Here is a 20278-nt window from a genome sequence, read left to right as displayed (position 1 = left end):
AAAATGCATATTTGGAATTGGAATCAATTAGATGCCAATATATCCTTACAAGCATGCCTAACACATGCATTGCACACATTAACCCTTACAGCAATTGAAGCAGCAATGGTTTCAATTAAAGCACTGACAAGCGTCCTATTAGTGAGTAATGAGTAAAGGAGTCGATTCTATTGGGTTCAGGTGTTAATGCTTGTAGTCATTAGGCGGTCCGTTCGCCTACCGCAGGAACGAGTGGTGTCCGCAAAGCAATAGTAGCCTTTTGGACACCGCACATTTCTATCGGTTTTGGTCGCGTGCATTCGGAGTGCTATCCGAATGTACGCCCCCCAACATAAGTGTACTCCCCCGTGTCCGCCCATGTTTCCTCCCAGTTTTTCCCACTTTGAAACTACGCCCATGTGTCATTCCGCATGACGCCCATAATACGCCCATATTTCCCGACTGATTGCGGTGAACAGTTTTGTACGGGATTTGCCCGAACAGGTACGGAGTCAAGGCGTGGCACATGCGCGTTGCGTTCTCCACGCATGCGCAGACGCCGTAAAGACGCGATCCGAAAGTATGCGGAAAAGTACGCGTCAATCAGAATAAGGGCCTTTGTGTCATCTGCAAAAAGGCACATTTTACCCTCAATTCCATTTGCAATATCACCAATAAAGATATTAAAAAGCACCGGTCCAAGTACAGATCCCTGGGGTACTCCACTTGTAACCTTTCCCTCCTTTGACTGTACTCCGTTTACTACAACTCTCTGTTTTCTGTCCTGCAACCACGCTCTTATCCATTCAACTATCTTAGAATCCAATCCCAAGCTTTCAAGTTTATTTAATAGTCTGCGATGTGGGACAGTGTCAAAAGCTTTACTAAAGTCTAGATAAGCTACATCTACAGCCCCACCTTGATCTATTACTTTAGTCACCCAGTCAAAAAAGTCAATAAGATTTGTTTGACATGATCTTCCCCCAGTAAACCCATGCTGTTTTGGATCCTGTAAATTGCTGGTTTTGAGATATTCCACAACTCTTTGTTTTAAGAGTGTTTCCATCAATTTCCCTACTACTGATGTAAGGCTCACTGGTCGATAGTTGCTTACCTCTTCCTTGCTTCCACTTTTGTGCAGTGGGACTACATTCGCTGTTTTCCAGTCCTCTGGGATTACTCCAGTAGCTAGTGACTGGTTGAATAATTCTGTTATTGGTTTTACCAGCTCCCCTTTAAGCTCTTTTAGTATCCTTGGATGTATCCCATCTGGCCCCATTGATTTATCCACTTTCAGTTTTGAGAGTTCTGTGAGGACTTTCTCCTCTGTAAATGTACTTGTCTATCCCTCAGTTTTCTGACTATACTTGCAACTTAACTGTGGCCCCTTCCCCTCTCTTTCAGCAGTGAATACTGAGCAAAAATAATTATTAATATTATCTGCTATTACATTGTCCCCCTCAAGAAAACTTCCACTCTCTGTCTTCAGTCTAATTATTCCACTTTTTGTTTTTCTCCTTTCACTTATATACCTAAAAAAAGTTTTCCCCCCTTTACCCACTGACTGGGCCATTTTCTCTTCAGCCTGTGCTTTTGCACATCTGATTACCTTCTTAGCCTCCTTCTGTCTAACAAGATACACCTCTTTGTCCTCATTCTTCTGCGTCTGCTTAAATTTCTTAAAGGCCCACTTTTTTGCTTTCACAATACTTGCTACTTCTTTTGCAAACCACAATGGCTTTCTTTTTCTTGTGTTTTTCCTAACTCTTTTGACACAAAGTTCTGTTGCTTTTAGAATTGCACTTTTTAATTTTTCCCACTTATCCTGCACTCCTTCCACGTTCTTCCACTCTGCCAAAGAATCCCTTACAGAGTTTCCCATCTCTACAAAATCAGCCTTCCTAAAATCTAACACCTTTGTTTTTGTGTGCGATTAGTCAGTCTCTGTCTTTATTTTGAACCATACTGCTTGATGGTCACTGGATCCCAGATTTTCACCCACATTTATGTCAGATATTCTGTCACCATTTGTAAGTATTAAGTCTAATATTGCGTCCTTACGAGTGGGCTCCCTCACCAATTGCTGGAGGGATGCTCCTTGCAAGGAATTCAGCATGTCCCTACTTCTGGTGGAACTTGCAACAGGCAGCTCCCAGTTTACATCAGGTAGATTAAAGTCTCCCATGATTATCACCTCTCCTTTTAATGCCATTTTATTGATGTCCTGCAATAGGCTCTTGTCTAGTTCCTCTTCCTGACCTGGAGGTCTGTAGATCACCCCTATACGAAGAATCGCCTTCTCCCCTGTTTCTATGGTCACCCAAAGGGCCTCTGTTTTTTCTTCAATACTTTGTATTAAGGTAGTCTTTATATATTTTTTCACATGTATTGCAACCCCTCCTCCAATTTTTCCCATTCTGTCCTTCCTAAATAAAGTATATCCTGGTATAGCTATGTCCCAGTCATGATTTTCATTGCACCATGTCTCTGTAATAGCCACAATATCCAGTTCATCCCTTGTCATTATTGCAATTAGTTCTGGGATTTTATTTCCTAAGCTCCTAGCATTTGCACACATAGCTCTTAAAGTTGTGTTTGTGCTTCTCCTGCTGCTAGCTATGTTCATCTTTCTGCCTATATCTATTCGGTTTTGATCGGCATTATCTTCTGTTGCAGTGGATAGGCTATCTGTTCCATTTGCCTGCAGAGACAATACCTCTAGGTTGTCGGTGTCCCCTCCTGCTTCGCCTCGCTAATGAGGCGAAGCAGGAACTGTTATAGCGGCGCGATAGGCGCCGCTATAATAAATCTACCCCAGAGCATTGTGTACCGAATGCAATGGGTCATGTTGGAGGGTATGAGTGCTGTTTCTGGACTTCCCCCTGAATTGCCCTCACCTGTGTTGAACAGGTTAATTGATGAGAAAGGTGTTTCACCACAGGTGACAGAAATCATAAATTGAGAGGGAAGTCCAGAAACAGAGCATTGTGTCCCTCCTGAAGAGGGTCATATAGGTGTAGTGTAATACTACGAGGCACCGATTAGGGTGACCAACTCATTCCTTTAATACGGGACACATATTAATTACACAGGTTCTGTGGCTGGCTTTCACCTGGTTTTAAACTGCCACACCTCAAGACTCCATTTCACCTGGTTTTAAATTGCCACAGAACCTGTGTAATTAATATGTGTCCCGGATTAAAGGGATGAGTTGGTCACCCTAGCACCGATACAGTAACGTAATGATTGCAGTGTAATAGTAGGCAGCGTGTGGGACAGCGCAGTAGGACTGGACTCCGGCTGCCCGGGCACCGTCCAATAAACCTGGGCGGTTTGCGAAGACTCGAACGAAGCAGATTTTTTGGGCGGATCCCCAAGAGTGAGTGAGCTGCCGAACCCAAAAAGGTGAACCATCATTCTTTTACTTTCAGTTTCGTTTTTCTTTACAATGCATTTGCCTGAGCTCAGCACTGCCACCTGTGGAGACTAGAGTCGGTACAGAGCTGCGACTGCAAGTAAACGAAAGAATAACAAGGCTGCTGCTGCTAGGGATGGCCATAGGTGCAGACGCCATCGATCAGTGTTTTACTAAGTCATGTATGTTCTTATTTGTTCAGCTCACTGTTTAAAAAAAAAAAGTTAAAAAAAAATGTCAATAAATGATTGTAAAACAAATTTTGCTTCTTTATTATCAAATAAGCCCTTTTTTGAAAGTGAGCCAAGGACCCGTCTAACAGATCTGGATATTTTCACGGAGTGATCTGCGTGATCCCGGCTTGTCTGCTGCTTTCAGACCGCAAAACCTGCTTTAGACCAGGTTTTTAAAACGGGTCAGAGGTAGTTTACCCCCTTCTAAGGCATCTTAATACCTGGTCTAAAGCAGGTTTGCGGTGTGAAAGCGATAGTGAAAACGGCTCACATTCAGTCCTGCTCCCCTGTGCACTGTGGCCGGTCCAGGCTCCGGGGGAAGAGACACCTGGGCAGCCTCGCGCGCGCGTGCATCCAGCCCCACAGCACGGATCCTACCTGGGCAGCGCAGCGCAGGGGGTCCCTACAGTCAGGGCTATTTTTCAGTAGGCTCCAGCAGGAACTGAGGCCCTTATTCTAGTTCACTCTTTCTGACAAAATATTTCTTAGATGGACAAAACCATGTACACTGCAAGTGAGGCAGGTGTTACTTGTGCAGAGATAATTAGATTTGGGTGGGGTTTTACACCTGCCTCACCTGCAGTGCACATGGTTTTGTCCATCTAAGAAATATTTTGTCAGAAAGAGTGAACTAGAATAAGGGCCTCAGTTCCTGCTGGAGCCTGCTGAAAAATAGCCCTGCCTACAGTGTATGTTATATCAGTGGCGGGGTCCCTGCAGCGTATGGGAACTAGTAGCTGCAGGGACCCCGCCACTGATATAACATACACTGTAGGGACCCCCTGCCCCCAGTGCGATTATTCCATACCTCCCAACATGACCCTTTCCAGGAGGGACACAATGCTCTGCTACTGGACATTCCTCTTATTGCATGATTATCCACATCTGTGTTAAACAGGTTAATTGATAAGAAAGGCGCTTCAACACAGGTGATGGCAGTCATACATTAAAGAGGGAAGTGCAGGAGCAGAGCAATGTGTCCCTCCTGGAGTGGTCATGTTGGAAGCTATGTTATTCCCCTCCCTGCGCTGCCCAGGGGGGAGGCGGGGGTTAGGAATCCCGTTTCAGATCCGTTTTGACACCAAAAAAAAAAACGGTCTGAAACGGATAGAACCCTGCTTTTTTGCTGTTTCCAAAAAACGTTTTTATGGAAACGGTAAAATCACTTTGCCCCTTTCAGACCGCACAGATTACCGTTTCAAAACGGTTAAAAATCGGCAAAATACCGTTTTTTGTTTAGTGCGGTCTGAAAGGGCCATGAGTGACCCGTTTTACCCATCTCTAATGCCCCTTTCCCACTGCAGGTCTAAAACGGTAAATTGCCGATTTTTCAGCGCAATTTACTGTTTAAGGCTGCAGTGGGAAAGCGCCAGAGTTGAAATACCGGTTAAAGATAACCGGTATTTCAACCCGTTTAAAAAGCAGAGTCCTACACGGTTAAATACCGTTTTTAAGGCAGTGGGAATGCCTTTTAAACGGTATTTAAACTCCAGGCAGTCCCTGTGCCTGATGAGAACTAGTAGTTCCCACTTTCATGTGTCATGAGCTCAGTGCATAATAATAAGCCACTCATTACATATGTGCATATGTAATGAGCGGCTCATTATTATGCTCTGCGCTCATGACACATGCGCAAAGTGGGAACTACTAGTTCTCATCAGGCACAGGGACTGCCTGGACCCCGTATGGACCCCCGCTGCCTCCCCACTGCCCTGCATCCCCGGCCTGGATCCCCGTGCAGGTAAGTACAAGGGGAGGGGAGATGGGGGCACAGGTGGTTAGGCACTCTTTACACTTGGGTGGGGGGGTAGGCACTCTTTTACATTTTAAACGGTTCACTGCATTGGGAATGGTACTTAAACGGTATTTAAAACGGTAATCTGCTGCAGTGGGAATGCTAATACCGTTTTAAATACCGTTTAAAAATACCAGTACTTAAAACGGATCTGCAGTGGGAAAGCAGCATCAACCTGGATAAAAATAAGAAAAAAGCGACCCCCAAATCACAGCCGGGAACAGTACATAATCACGTGACCGGGGTGTGCTCGCACTCATTGGTGTGCTCGCCCCGGGAAACGCTGCATGCTGTAGTTTGCGTATACGGCGCCATTTTGCTGGAGACCACGTCACTGTATTTATGTGTACATAGATACAGTGGTAGTAGAGCGCACATACTCTATTGTCGGCTCCGGCGGCTGGTTTCCTTGGGGGGCGTGGCGTCGTGACATTTCCTGTCGCACTGCTGACCTCATTTGTCCTTCCAGTAGCGGCTGCTAGTGCGATCATCATGGTGCTGGAGATGGAAAAGGTGTTTGCTGGGGAGCCTGAGGAGGTGAGAGACGGGGTCTTCCGGTAGCTGTGTTCTGAGTACATATAATATATGCAGGAAAATGTGTGTGTGTGTGTGTACCTGTACCTGTACCTGTGGGCCTGTGGGCTGTATGCGTCACACAGTGTGTGTGTGTGTATATATGTATGTATATGTGCTGCTGCAGTGACAGGCTAGTTGATGTTCTCATCCCACCCTGTCGCTCTCTGTGTCGGCCTTTGCAATGTTCTGTAATGTCACTACTCTCCGGACCAGGGCACGGAATTAAAATCTATCTGGTTAATGTGAGGTGTTGTTCATCTGTCGTTATGGCGTCTCCCAGTCTGCGTCCCATCACAAGGTGGCTTTGGGACTCCGGCAATGGGCACCTTGCAGGGTGGTCACTCTGTTGCATATAATGATGATGCTGCTGCTCTCAGATATTACCCATCATTTTTTGTCATTACAGGAAGAAGTGGAGGAGGAGGAAGAGGAAGACATGGTGGTAAGTGGAGAAGCCACTGGCATATATTCAATGCCGTGGGCGAGCGGTGACTGCGAGCAGGACTTTTTGCTCGCAGTCACCGCTCCCCCTGTCAGTATTCAACTGACCCCCCTCATACGCAAATTCCCCCTCGCTCCGTTTTTTGAGCGAGGGAGAATTGGCGTATGTGCCTCCCAAAAGCTGCGAGAATCGAGGCTAATTACAGCGAGTTTGCTGCACTAGCCTCGGCTCTCGCAGTTTAGGGGAATCCTCGCTGTTCTGTGACGGCGAGGATTCCCCCGGAACGTTGCATAGTGCGAGCGGCCGGCGCGGGGGTTAAACTGTGAGGATCACTGGTTTTCTGTGATCCTCGCAGTTTAACCCCCTCGTTGGCCGCTCGCACCGGCATTGAATACATGCCACTGAGTCACCAGTGCGCTCTTTGTATGTTCCTACGGACATGAATACATTTTTCTATTCACCCACTGTTATTGACACTTATCTGTTTCATAACCAATGTCACATTTCTGGAACCGTCATCTTTGGTATTAAGGTGCCCATACACCAGTAGTTGCAATCCCTGATCCTCTGGCATTGCTGCTTCGTTGTACTAATCCGGACAGTGACGACTGCAACATGTCTGGGAATTGGGCAAATCAAGCACAGTAAAGTCCCAATTCCACAATCCCCGCTTGAATCAGGGATCAGGATTTGTACACATCGGTGTACCATGCGCATGCGTGGTTGTTCAATAATCTCCATGTGATTGGGTCTGAATCAGGCCCATAGTGCCATGGAAGGCTGACTGACTGGACGAGAGCTGCGGATTATATGGGATCTTACTGGACAGTCGGGGTGAGAACAAGACAGTGGAAGGGCCATGCCTCGGAGAGCTTATGGTCTAGGGCAGGGGTGGAGAACCATTGGCTCTCAGCTATTGTTGAACTACATATCCCAGCATGCCCTGCCACAGTTTTACTATTTGGCCATGATAAACTGTTGCAGAGCATGCAGGAATGTGTAGTTCAATAGCTGGGAGCCAAAAGTTCCCCATCCCTGGTCTAGAGGAGGGGTACTGGGAAACAAAAAGGGTGTAGGATTGGTCTCTCTGCTGGAATATATATGCTTGATCAGCGAATGGGATGTTGGTGGTCAGAAGACAAACGACAACAATATGCGGTTTAGAATCTCGACAGAGGTTGGATAAGTATACCACAGTGGTATATCTCTAATGGGTGTAGTGTGCCCGCAACTTGCACACTGCACCCATTTTGGTAATACTAATCCTCAGGAGTCCAGCGGCAAGAGCGATGCAGAAATCACAGGCCGCCACACCGGGTTTTTTTCTGGCGGTCTGCGCAGTGGAGTCTGAGCGTTTTAATGCTCAACGCAGCGGACATATGCGCAGTAGGGTCTAAACACTAGAGCACTCCTGGCAGAGTGGAGAGGGCCCGGCCGAGGAGTATACACACGGGTCTCCTCTGTTAAGACGCCCCATCTCTTGTAAGCCTCCCCAACTGCAGCTTCTCCCTAACCCTCACTGTTGCTGTTTAGACTTAACCTTTTCTCCCTGCAGCCTAAGCTGGGGTGTCGCTGTCTGCTGTGGTGTTTCTAGCACAGGTCTGGTTTGCATATCAGTGCTGATACAGACCACACTGTGCTAGAAGCACTACAGCAGGCAGCGACACCCCAGGCAGGGAAGAGGAACTGCATGGGTTTTCAAAGATGGCAGGTGATAGAATGAACACTAAGATGTCCTCAGGATAAGGAGCCGTGGAGATTGTATAGTGGCAGTCAGACCACTGGAGGCCATGATGTTGGACGGGTTGCTAATCCCGCACATTCTGTGGCAGTTACTTATTATTGGGACATGTATGGAGGGTCTGCAGGTGAATGATTGTTCTCCTGGTATTTTCTCAGGACCCCCTAACAACTCTCAGAGAGCACTGTGAAAAGAGCGAGAAGTGTGTAAAGGCCCGCGAGACGCTGGATCTGTGTGAGACGCGGGTGAACTCACGCTCACACACAGAAGAGGAGTGCACAGAGGAACTCTTCGACTTCCTACATGCGAGGGACCACTGTGTAAGTCTGTGACTATTCACAACCTACAGTCCACATTACATGCACCATTCTCCAAAGTGCTGTTTTGTTATATCCTAATGTTTCATGCACTTGTATGCAGCAGGTTTCTTGTGATGCTTTAAAGCAGGCATGTCCAACGTTGGCCCTCCAGATGTTGTGAAACTACACATCCCAGCATGCTTTGCCACAGTTTTAGCATTCTCTAATAGCAAAACTGTGGCAAAGCATGCTGGGATGTGTAGTTTCACAACATCTGGAGGGCCAACATTGGACATGCCTGCTTTAAAGAGCTTACACTATAAATATTAACGTTCTTATTAGAGCTTTATGTGATACGATTATTTCAAATTAAACTATTATACAATGGACCTCATTCAGACCTGCACGCTGGGCTGTGAGAGTTCGTAGCCCCCCGTGCTTACCTGCCTCTGTTCTTGGCTGCATCGTGTAGATTCAGCAGATCTGCTGCAGAACATAATGGGATGTGTAGTTCCACAGTGCCACCAGCTGCTTACACCCAAAATAAAGAATCTCTTTATATGAAAAATAATGATTCCCTTTCCTCTGTTTAGGTGGCTCATAAACTCTTCAAACAGCTGAAGTAGGTTTGGAGTCTTCCCTGTTCCTGTCTGGCTTCTGCAAATCATCCTATGGATTGTATCTCCTGAACGTGCTGTCCGTGCAATATCCCATGTTCTCCGCAGAGGGAACGCTGCCCGCTCAGTATCTTCAGTTCTCATAAATAAATATGTGACGTGTTTACGCTGGTGAAATCTACCTTTATTTTAATCTTCTATCGGGTGATGTGTTAAGTTATTGTTAAATAGTGTGACAATGTGATGGGTCCGCACTGGCACATGAAGCAGTAGGAGTACCTTTTTATTGGCAGGAGTTGTACATACACAGGTGATATGTCCAGTTAGTGTGCAGGGAGTGGTATGCAGCAGTACACACACAGGTGGTATGTCTTGTTAGTGTGCAGTGAGTGGTATGCAGCAGGAGAAATACATACACAGGTGATATGTCCAGTTAGTGTACAGGGAGTGGTATGCAGCAGTACATACACAGGTGGTATGTCTTGTTAGTGTGCAGGGAGTGGTATGCAGCAGTACACACACAGGTGATATGTCTTGTTAGTGTGCAGGGAGTGGTATGCAGCAGTACACACACAGGTGATATGTCCAGTTAGTGTGCAGTGAGTGGTATGTAGCAGGAGAAATACATACACAGGTGATATGTCTAGTTAGTGTGCAGGGAGTGGTATGTAGCAGCAGAAGTGCATACACAGGTGATATGTTCAGTTAGTGTGCAGTGAGTGGTATGTAGCAGTACATACACAGGTGGTACGTTCTGTTAGTGTGCAGTGAGTGGTATGCAGCAGCAGAAGTGCATACACAGGTGATACGTCCTGTTAGTGTACAGTGAGTGGTATGTAGCAGTACATACACAGGTGATACGTCCTGTTAGTGTGCAGTGAGTGGTATGTAGCAGTACATACACAGGTGATACGTCCTGTTAGTGTGCAGTGAGTGGTATGTAGCAGTACATACACAGGTGATACGTCCTGTTAGTGTGCAGTGAGTGGTATGTAGCAGTACATACACAGGTGATATGTCCAGTTAGTGTGCAGTGAGTGGTATGTAGCAGTACATACACAGGTGATACGTCCTGTTAGTGTACAGGGAGTGGTATGTAGCAGGAGAAGTACATACACAGGTGATATGTTCAGTTAGTGTGTAGGGAGTGGTATGCAGCAGGAGAAGTACACAGGTGATATGTTCAGTTAGTGTGTAGGGAGTGGTATGCAGCAGAAGAAGTACATACACAGGTGATACGTCATGTTAGTGTGCAGAGAGTGGTTTGCAGCAGGAGTAGTACATACACAGGTGATACGTCCTGTTAGTGTGCAGTGAGTGGTATGCAGCAGGAGAAGTACGTACACAGGTGATCTGTCCAGTTAGTGTGCAGGGAGTGGTATGTAGCAGGAGAAATACATACACAGGTGATACGTCCAGTTAGTGTGCAGTGAGTGGTATGCAGCAGCAGAAGTGCATACACAGGTGATACGTCCTGTTAGTGTGCAGGGAGTGGTATGCAGCAGGAGAAATACATACACAGATGATACGTCCTGTTAGTGTACAGTGAGTGGTATGCAGCAGCAGCAGAAGTGCATACACAGGTGATACGTCCTGTTAGTGTGCAGTGAGTGGTATGTAGCAGGAGAAGTACGTACACAGGTGATACGTCCAGTTAGTGTACAGGGAGTGGTATGCAGCAGCAGCAGAAGTGCATACACAGGTGATACGTCCTGTTAGTGTGCAGTGAGTGGTATGTAGCAGGAGTAGTACATACACAGGTGATACGTCCAGTTAGTGTACAGGGAGTGGTATGTAGCAGGAGAAGTACATACACAGGTGATATGTTCAGTTAGTGTGTAGGGAGTGGTATGCAGCAGGAGAAGTACACAGGTGATATGTTCAGTTAGTGTGTAGGGAGTGGTATGCAGCAGAAGAAGTACATACACAGGTGATACGTCATGTTAGTGTGCAGAGAGTGGTTTGCAGCAGGAGTAGTACATACACAGGTGATACGTCCTGTTAGTGTGCAGTGAGTGGTATGCAGCAGGAGAAGTACGTACACAGGTGATACGTCCTGTTAGTGTACAGTGAGTGGTATGCAGCAGCAGAAGTGCATACACAGGTGATACGTCCTGTTAGTGTGCAGTGAGTGGTATGTAGCAGGAGTAGTACATACACAGGTGATACGTCCAGTTAGTGTACAGGGAGTGGTATGTAGCAGGAGAAGTACATACACAGGTGATATGTTCAGTTAGTGTGTAGGGAGTGGTATGCAGCAGAAGAAGTACATACACAGGTGATACGTCATGTTAGTGTGCAGAGAGTGGTTTGCAGCAGGAGTAGTACATACACAGGTGATACGTCCTTTTAGTGTGCAGTGAGTGGTATGCAGCAGGAGAAGTACGTACACAGGTGATCTGTCCAGTTAGTGTGCATGGAGTGGTATGTAGCAGGAGAAATACATACACAGGTGATATGTCCAGTTAGTGTGCAGTGAGTGGTATGCAGCAGCAGAAGTGCATACACAGGTGATACGTCCTGTTAGTGTGCAGGGAGTGGTATGCAGCAGGAGAAATACATACACAGGTGATACATGCAGTGAGTGGTATGCAGCAGCAGAAGTACATACACAGGTGATACGTCCTGTTAGTGTGCAGTGAGTGGTATGTAGCAGGAGAAGTACATACACAGGTGATATGTTCAGTTAGTGTGCAGGTAGTGGTATGTAGCAGGAGAAGTACATACACAGGTAGTACGTTCTGTTAGTGTGCAGAGAGTGGTATGCAGCAGCAGAAGTACGTACACAGGTGATACGTCCTGTTAGTGTACAGTGAGTGGTATGTAGCAGGAGAAGTACGTACACAGGTGATACGTCCTGTTAGTGTACAGTGAGTGGTATGTAGCAGGAGAAGTACGTACACAGGTGATATGTCCAGTTAGTGTGTAGTGAGTGGTATGCAGCAGCAGAAGTACATACACAGGTGATACGTCCTGTTAGTGTGCAGGGAGTGGTATGTAGCAGTACATACACAGGTGATATGTCCTGTTAGTGTGCAGTGAGTGGTATGTAGCAGTACATACACAGGTGATATGTCCTGTTAGTGTGCAATGAGTGGTATGTAGCAGGATAAGTACATACACAGGTGATACGTTCTGTTAGTGTGCAGTGAGTGGTATGTAGCAGTACATACACAGGTGATACGTCCTGTTAGTGTGCAGTGAGTGGTATGTAGCAGTACATACACAGGTGATATGTCCTGTTAGTGTGCAGTGAGTGGTATGTAGCAGTACATACACAGGTGATATGTCCTGTTAGTGTGCAGTGAGTGGTATGTAGCAGTACATACACAGGTGATATGTCCTGTTAGTGTACAGGGAGTGGAATGTAGCAGTACATACACAGGTGATACGTCCTGTTAGTGTGCAGTGAGTGGTATGTAGCAGTACATACACAGGTGATACGTCCTGTTAGTGTGCAGTGAGTGGTATGTAGCAATACATACACAGGTGATACGTCCTGTTAGTGTGCAGTGAGTGGTATGTAGCAGTACATACACAGGTGATACGTCCTGTTAGTGTTTCTCGGAACATTCTCCAAATATTCCATGTTCCCAGGTTTAGAGATTATAGTTAATGTTATATGTACTTTGTTACGATTATATTGAGAACTGATAGTTATCAGTAAATTAAGTTGGCAAACTCTGTGTAACTGATATATTTTGGAGGTAAAGCTAATCAATATAAATACATGTACCACTGACGCAACTCCTGACTGGACACACTCCATCAGTCCTAGGCCATGTCCCTCCTATAGCAAAGCAGAGGATGGTTTCAAGGGGTCCATACACTTTCAGTGGGCACACCCAATCTCAGAGCAGCTAAGAAAGTTATGATCCTTGAGTCCATTGGGAATGTAAAGCTGGGTGCACACCTACAGATTTATCTGTCTGGTGGGAACAAAATCTGGTAATGTATGAAAGGACAAGCAGCCATTCACCCCCAAACACTGGAAAAAATGGATTTAACCAATTACTCTCAATGACAATTGTTTGTTTTCCAGTGTTTGGGAGAAAATGTTTGTCATATGCTCCCATACATTACCAGATTTTAGTTCCCACCAGATTAGACAGATAAATCTTTAGGTGTGTACCCAACTCTAAGGCCCATACACACTGGGCGACTTTGAGCTGAAATCAGCTAATTTTTGTCGCTCGCTCACGCATCATCGCTGATCTGGTATTACCAGCAGATGAGTGAAGGGGTGGATGGCTTTCCATAGAGTCCTGATTTCAAAAGCCTTCTTCCCCTGGGGAAATTGCTCAGAAGGGTGAAAATCGATCAGTGTGTTTGCACTGAGTGATTTTCAGCATCATTGTCCATACACGCTGGTTAAAATTAGCCAGTGTGTATGGACCTTTAGGCTCAAAAGTCCTGGACAGTGCTGTTATGCGCTGCCTGACAGTGAATGCTGTGTGGTGGTGGAGAACCAGCATGTTCTGGAGTGGTTGGCCTAGTTGTATAGACTAGTCTAGTGATTCTGCCAACGATTGCATTAATACCTACTCAGTTTAGTGTCAGGCCCTAGCGGATGCTGCAGAAGTCACCATGCTTTTTAGCTGGCTGAAGCCAAGGAAGGCACCAGGGCCTGTCTCTCCATCCACCCTACAAACATGTGCAGCTCCGCTGGCGCCAGTCTTCGCATCTATCTTTAACAAGTCGCTCGACACTGGAGTAGTGCCAGACTGCTTCAAGTGCTCGACCATCATCCCTGTGCCAAAGAAAACTGTGGCATTTGCGGACCTGAACAACTACAGGCCTGTAACACTTACATCGGTGGTGATGAAAACGCTTAAAGATGCTACAATTAGGTGTCTCGGAAGGACTATGCTACTGGGTATTGAATTTCCTACTGGAAAGAGCAGAGAGTCAGGATGGGGAAATTCACCTCTGGTTCACTGTCCACCAGCACGGGAGCCCCCCAAGGATGTGTCCTCTCTCCTTTCCTCCTCTCTTTATACCAACGACTGCACCTCCGGAGACACGTCGGTGAAGCTCCTCGTATTCGCAGATGACCCCACGCTAATTGGAATGATCACAGAAGGTAATGAGAATGCCTACTGGCAGGAGGTGGAAAGGCTAGTCACCTGGTGCAGTGCTAACAACCTACAGCTGAATGCATCAAAGACGGTTGAGATGATCATAGACTTCCCCCAGCTAACAGTTGAAGGTAGTGGTAGTGGAATAGTGGACTGCATGGACGGACCCCCGTTCTCACTGCAAGGCAAATTCCCGGGTGAAGAAGTTCTACCCGGTAATTTGCATTTTTAACATGAGTATTTATGTAGTGAGAACGGGTCAACCCGTGTCTGCATACCCGGATCTCAAACACGGGTAAAAAGAAGGGTTTCATCGGTGTATGCGACCCGTTCACACTGCAAAAAAACCCGTGTTAAAAGGCAAATTTCCAGGTCTACATGCTAGACCCGGGAATTTGCCTGCAGTGAGAACGGGGTATAAACCACTCCTGAGTTGTTTGGAGAAGGGGGTCTGGATGGTTTGACGTGACACTGCAGCTTGAAAGTGGAATATATAGCGCCATCTTCTGGGCAGGATAAATAGAACACCAATAAGCAGCTAGCAATTTATGAAGTACCTAATTGTAAAGCCCCATACACGGATTCGGCATGAAAAGACGGCGGTCGGGATCCCGGCGTTCAAAATCCCGAACGCCGAAATCCCGACAAGGGGGGACGTGGATCGCCCCCCTTGCGGGCTCGCTGCGCTCGCCACGCAGCGGGCCCGGTGCCTCGCTACGCTCGGCACACTAATTTATTCTCCCTCCGAGGGTGTCGTGGATACCCACGGGGGGAGAAAGTGTCGGGATTCCGGCGTCGGGATTTTGAACACCGGGATCCCGACCGCCAGGATTTAAACTGCATCCCCCATACACAGTGGCCAAGTTATGCTTAGCGATGTCTGCTAGCCTAGACCGATCGCTCAGCACACGTCGCTTACTAAATCACCTGTACACACAGTGTGTTGAGCGATATGCGCTAACTCAGTGTTCTTGATGCACATGCAGGCAAACTATCTAGATTGTGACTGCATCTGCTGGTATTGGCGACGCACAAGACCGCGCATTGCCATCGTTATGAGCTGTACACAGAGGAGCGATCCGATCTGTCTAGATTGCTTAGAAAAAAAAGTTTGAAATCACCCTGTGTATGCCCTCTTAGTCACATGCAGGTCCAAAATGCAGTTGGTTTTTAAATGGGAATGCTAATGTGACTCTAGTGCCCATTTACCAACAATTGATAAAACTCCTTGTATATAGTGAATGGTTCTCAGCTCCTAACTCATTTTTCACACACATGACTGTAGTACTGTTTATCATGTGCAACTAGTTTTGTAACTCAGTTATAAATTAGACCAGCCATTCCCAACTTGGGGTACTTAAAAATAATATTGGTAATGGAGGAAGAAGTCATCTCCCGATGGCAGAAGAAGTTGCCCGTTACCGTGGAGATGAACCACGTTGCGTCACTTCCAGTTCAATCTGCAGCAGCCTCATCAGCATCTCCCAAAAGGAGAAGAGAAAGGAAGATTTGTCGCGGTGTGGTGCACCAATTGAAGAAATCAGTCATAAAATATAACTTTTATTAACACATTTAAAGCCAGCAAAATATTAAAAAGAAACACATATAAGACAAACAAGTGAAAATTGTGCGTGTTTTAAAACTACATGTGCGGGCCAGCCGTGTGTGCTGTAGTTCTTAAATTATTTTGTAAAGTGCAGCACTTAACCAGCTGATTCTATTTATTGTATTGACAATACTCAATAAATTATATTAACTCTTATCTATATAAAGGACAATTGTCTGCTCTCTTTAGAGATGTTTTATATATTTGTAACAATGAGTTCAAGGGAGAATCTGATACTGTCTTTACAAGGAGATGATAAATTGTATCTCCTTAAGCAGGATCATATCCAAAAGGAAATAACCGTTTGTGTCCTGATCTGAAGGTTTCACTATCAATCAATCAAGTGCTAGATTTGTTTTAATTGGGCTCACTTTATCACCTCCAGTGTCGTTTGTAAATTATGACACTTCAAATGGTGCTTATTATAGTGCAACAGTTATGATTGTATTGGAGCCCTTAATAAAACGAGTATAGTATTTTACTGCATTTATATCTGTAGTGCCGCACTGCTATTTAGTGTGGTGTCCGTGTGTTATTATAAGCAGTGAAGTCAGGATGGTACTTGTGTATTATCATGGCGCCCACATTTTCCATCGTAGGGCATTGTACAACCAAAATATTGCATCGCATGCAATGCGACGCGATTGGACCCGATTTTTAATCGTACAGGCACCCAGATGCCTGATTCCTATGTTAAATGCCCCCCAGACCCGATTTTTGATTGTACACCCACCCTGATGGGTAATGACTATGTTAAATGCCCCCCCCCCCCCATTGTTTACGGCACCCCACTCTCAACGCCAACCCGAAGCTTGGCGAGCGGCGGCGGTACGCGTCCTCCGACCTTTTCATACCCCCACTATCCACGTCGGCGTGGAGTTGATTTTATGTAGTGCCCACGCTTCGGGCTCGCCACACTATTTAAATCAACTCCACGCCGACGTGGATAGTGGGGGTATGAAAAGGTCGGATGACGCGCAGCGCTGCCTCTCGCGGGCTCACTGCGCTCGCCACGCTTCGGGTTGGCGTTGATAGTGGGGTGGCATTAACAATGGGGGGGCATTCAACATAGTCATTACCCATAAGGGTGGGTGTACAATTAAAAATCTGGTCTTGGGGGGCATTTAACATGGGAATAAGCCCAAATCGGGCATGATCGCGTCGCATCACATGCCATTATAATGGCATGCGATGCAACGCGATATTAAAATTGTATACTCTCGCCCGGGGAAAGGCTCAAATCGGGTCCCATCGCATGCCATCTCATACCTTAATTAGTGGCATGCAATGCGATGCGATGCAATGGGCGCCGTGATAATACACAAGTACTGCCAGGATAGACCATATTATTGTGCTGTGGCTCGCACATTTAGTGAGATGCGGCTGGTATATAGATCAGGGTTTGAGCAGCAATATCAGAAAGAGCAGTACAGACAGTATAGACCTCAAAAGGACTAAGGCTGGAAGGCGCTGTCAGTATATAAAGTCAAAGATAACAGAGGTCGCACACACGAATAGCACGCTCACACAGCTGTAGGTGCCGAGCGCGCGTTTTCGATATCTGCTTCTTCAGGGCAAAGAAAAAAGCATCTCATGATTTTTCCCGACCAGCAATACACTGGGAGCTAACCGGTCTGCCCTCAGACATCAGCAATCATCTGACACAAGTGGAGGAAGAAGTGGCATTAATCCTACAGGCGTTAGTGGGAACCCCGGAGACAGGGCACAGCCAGCGCGTGACTCCTGTAACCCTGCAGACAGAGGGATTTCAGAGTGTTTTCCAGCTGCAGCGTCCAGCATGGCAAGTTATTATTATGGGTGTAATGACCAGTGTGGAGGATATAAGGGGGATAGGGGCATCTGTCATCTTGTACAGTACTGTATGTGGGTTTGGGTCCCTTGCAAAACCCAGTTATCTGCAGGGGCACCGTGCTTTCACTAACCCTACACTTTATTTCTCAGGCAGTCACTTGGTAAAATCCCCCTTTCACCCAGCACTATTACATGTCAAATAAGTTGCACTGCACTGTTTCTATATAAACCATCAGGGCAGCGCAATGTTCAGATGCCTCAGACATGAGGGCAGAGTGTATCCATCCTACAGTATAAATGGGAGGTCTCTCTGCATGAGCTTGCTGTATTTATTACAATTGGTGTTATGTGAACAGTGGCCACTATTGCTTACATATATATTGTGGGCTTTACTGCCTGGTATAATATAAAGGGGGCAGTGCGTGTTGGGTGGGGATACATACGAATGATCGGTGGTCTGAATGCCGGCAGTCAGAATACTGACTCTGGCTCCCCGTAGGATGGAATTTGGACAGGGTTCAGGTACACATACTAACCTTGTCCCTCCCTAACCCACTTTCCCCCCAGCCTAACCCTAAAGTCACGCATCATCCCCTTGATCCGCCAAAGACCTCCCAGGGCGGCAGGATCACATGCGATATTTCGCAAGCAATCCCAGCAAGTGCTGCCAGAGGCTGTCCGATCCCACAGATCCTCCAGGCAGCACTTATGAGCTAGGGGCTTTGATCTGATGCGTACGGGCCTGCGGATCAAACCCATGAAATTTACAAAATTTATCGGCCCAATGCGTGGGAATCGTGCAAAATCACAGTAGTGTATGGCAGGGTTGCCGACCCTCCCGGAATTTGCGGGAGTCTCCCGAAAATCGGGTCCTTCCTCCCGGCCCCCGGAAGGGTGGGCAACCCTCCCGGAATCAGGGGGACCCCCACTGAGCCCCCCGATCGCGGCATTTATATGCCGCAATCCGCGGGTCTCAGGGGAGGGGGCAGAGCTAAAACGGCACAATCGTGTCGTTTTAGCCCCGCCCCCTCCATAGATATCAGTTATTTCAGCTATTTGATGTAATGGGGCGGGGCTTAATGACGTCACAGTTAAGCCCAGCCCCCAAAACTCGTAATGCAAGATTTTTTTAAAGTCGGCAACCCTGGTGTATGGCCATCTTAACTCCCCTAACCCCCCCACACTACCACTGCTCATATACCTACGCTAGGGATACCCGCAGCTGGGATAATGGATGTTAGCATTACGACACCAGTCTTCTGTTGGTAGTCGGCATCAGTATTGTTGCTGGAGGGATCCGATTCGTGGCATGCTAAACGCATCCTGTGTGTTGCAAGGTGCAGTGGGTTGGGGGGCCCGTATATAGATCAGTGTACCGGGCCCCAAGATTTTTGTTGCTGGCCCTGGGTACGGGGGAGAGAAATGTAGGGAACCACTGGATTAGACCCTATATGTTTAACAAGCAAAGCTAATACATCCCCTAGCATGAGGCCGCAAGGATGAGAAATCATTCGATAATCACTCGCTATTGAAGGATTCTCCTGCCTTCGCTAAGAAAAGTCAGCCTGGACCGACTTCTCCAGCGCCCATTATCTGCCGAATTCTGGGCGGACTCTGGCACCATGTAACGTCAGCCGACCATCCCAAGCAGTCATCGACACACCTGTGTCTGCAGGGGTATGCACAGCGTCCCCCCTGCTTCTGCCCCTCCTGAAGCGAACAGCCCGGTGAGTGTGAAATTAGCCAAAGCCATTTGCTTCTGGGGTTTGCATACGTCAATTTTCGTGCATGCGCAAACCCCAACCATCGGTGGTTTATATCGGCCCCAAATGAACATCCACATGAATAGCAGGACCTAAGGTTTCCCAGCAGCCCATTGCTCAGAGCATAACATTGCATCTGACAGCTTGCCTTCTTCCCATGGTGCATCCTGGTGCCATCTCTTACCCAGTCAATCAATGCACAGGCATCCCCGCATCAGACCAAGCCACCTTCCATCGCTCCATGGTACAGTTTTGGCGCTCGGCTCACATACCTATTGTAGGCCCTTTTAGGGGTGACAGGTAGTCAGCATGCAAGAAGAACCGATGACTTGTTGGGCCAGTTCTGACCCACAGAGAACAGGGATGGATGCGCAGTCTTCTGCCTCTCTATCTTTCATACATCAGGATAGATGGGGGCGTACCAGGCCAGGCCCCATGACTAGTGGTGTGCCCTGGCAGCACCACTCCCTTGGCAGGCACAGACTAACATGCCAGTGCTGTAAAAGTCCCATGTTGTCCATCCCTGATAGGTACTAACCACTGCATATCGAAAACACCCCACAAGACCTGGAGATGTTGTGATTTAGCCAGGTAGTCATCTCATATTGCCCCTTGATCCTTACGCTGGCCCATTTTTCCCTCCAGAACCAACTGTTCACTTGCTGCCTAATATAATCCACGCACCGCAGGCACCATTGTTAGGAGAAAATGTTATTCATTAACTAACTACTATTGTCAGTGTTTATTTTGTTTCAGTATGGCTGATTTGGGGGGCTGAGAAGATGTGGTGTATGACAGGTGTCAGGGGAGGTTGTTACACTGGATGTCTCCAGGCCATGATGGACTTATATAGATCTATTACACACTGAAGTTTGAGCTTTCGGTCAGCTGACGTTACATAATAAACTATATACAGTGTCAC

General features: G+C 46.9%; 1 protein-coding gene across 1 annotated transcript; it reads left to right on the top strand.

Annotated features, from left to right (window-relative positions):
* The first annotated feature begins 5780 nt into the window (after window positions 1-5780).
* Window positions 5781-9263, top strand: UQCRH (ubiquinol-cytochrome c reductase hinge protein). Its single transcript, XM_083157424.1, has 4 exons — window positions 5781-5959; window positions 6405-6440; window positions 8340-8501; window positions 9074-9263. The coding sequence occupies exons 1-4, from the start codon at window positions 5915-5917 to the stop codon at window positions 9104-9106; spliced, it is 276 nt and encodes a 91-aa protein (XP_083013550.1). The 5' UTR covers window positions 5781-5914; the 3' UTR covers window positions 9107-9263.
* Window positions 9264-20278: the final 11015 nt, after the last annotated feature.

Source organism: Crinia signifera, chromosome 8 (assembly GCF_055691185.1).
Source record: "Crinia signifera chromosome 8, ASM5569118v1, whole genome shotgun sequence".
Lineage (NCBI taxonomy): Eukaryota > Metazoa > Chordata > Amphibia > Anura > Myobatrachidae > Crinia > Crinia signifera.
Note: the sequence above shows the minus strand (reverse complement) of the source record. Positions and strands in the feature narration are given on the sequence as shown.

Excerpts from the sequence above, each read along its gene's own strand:
- UQCRH (XM_083157424.1), top strand. The coding sequence starts at position 5,915 with ATGGTGCTGGAGATGGAAAAGGTGTTTGCTGGGGAGCCTGAGGAG. Across the intron at positions 6,441-8,339 it reads AGGAAGAGGAAGACATGGTG|GACCCCCTAACAACTCTCAG; the intron begins GTAAGTGGAGAA and ends GTATTTTCTCAG. Across the intron at positions 8,502-9,073 it reads TACATGCGAGGGACCACTGT|GTGGCTCATAAACTCTTCAA; the intron begins GTAAGTCTGTGA and ends TCCTCTGTTTAG.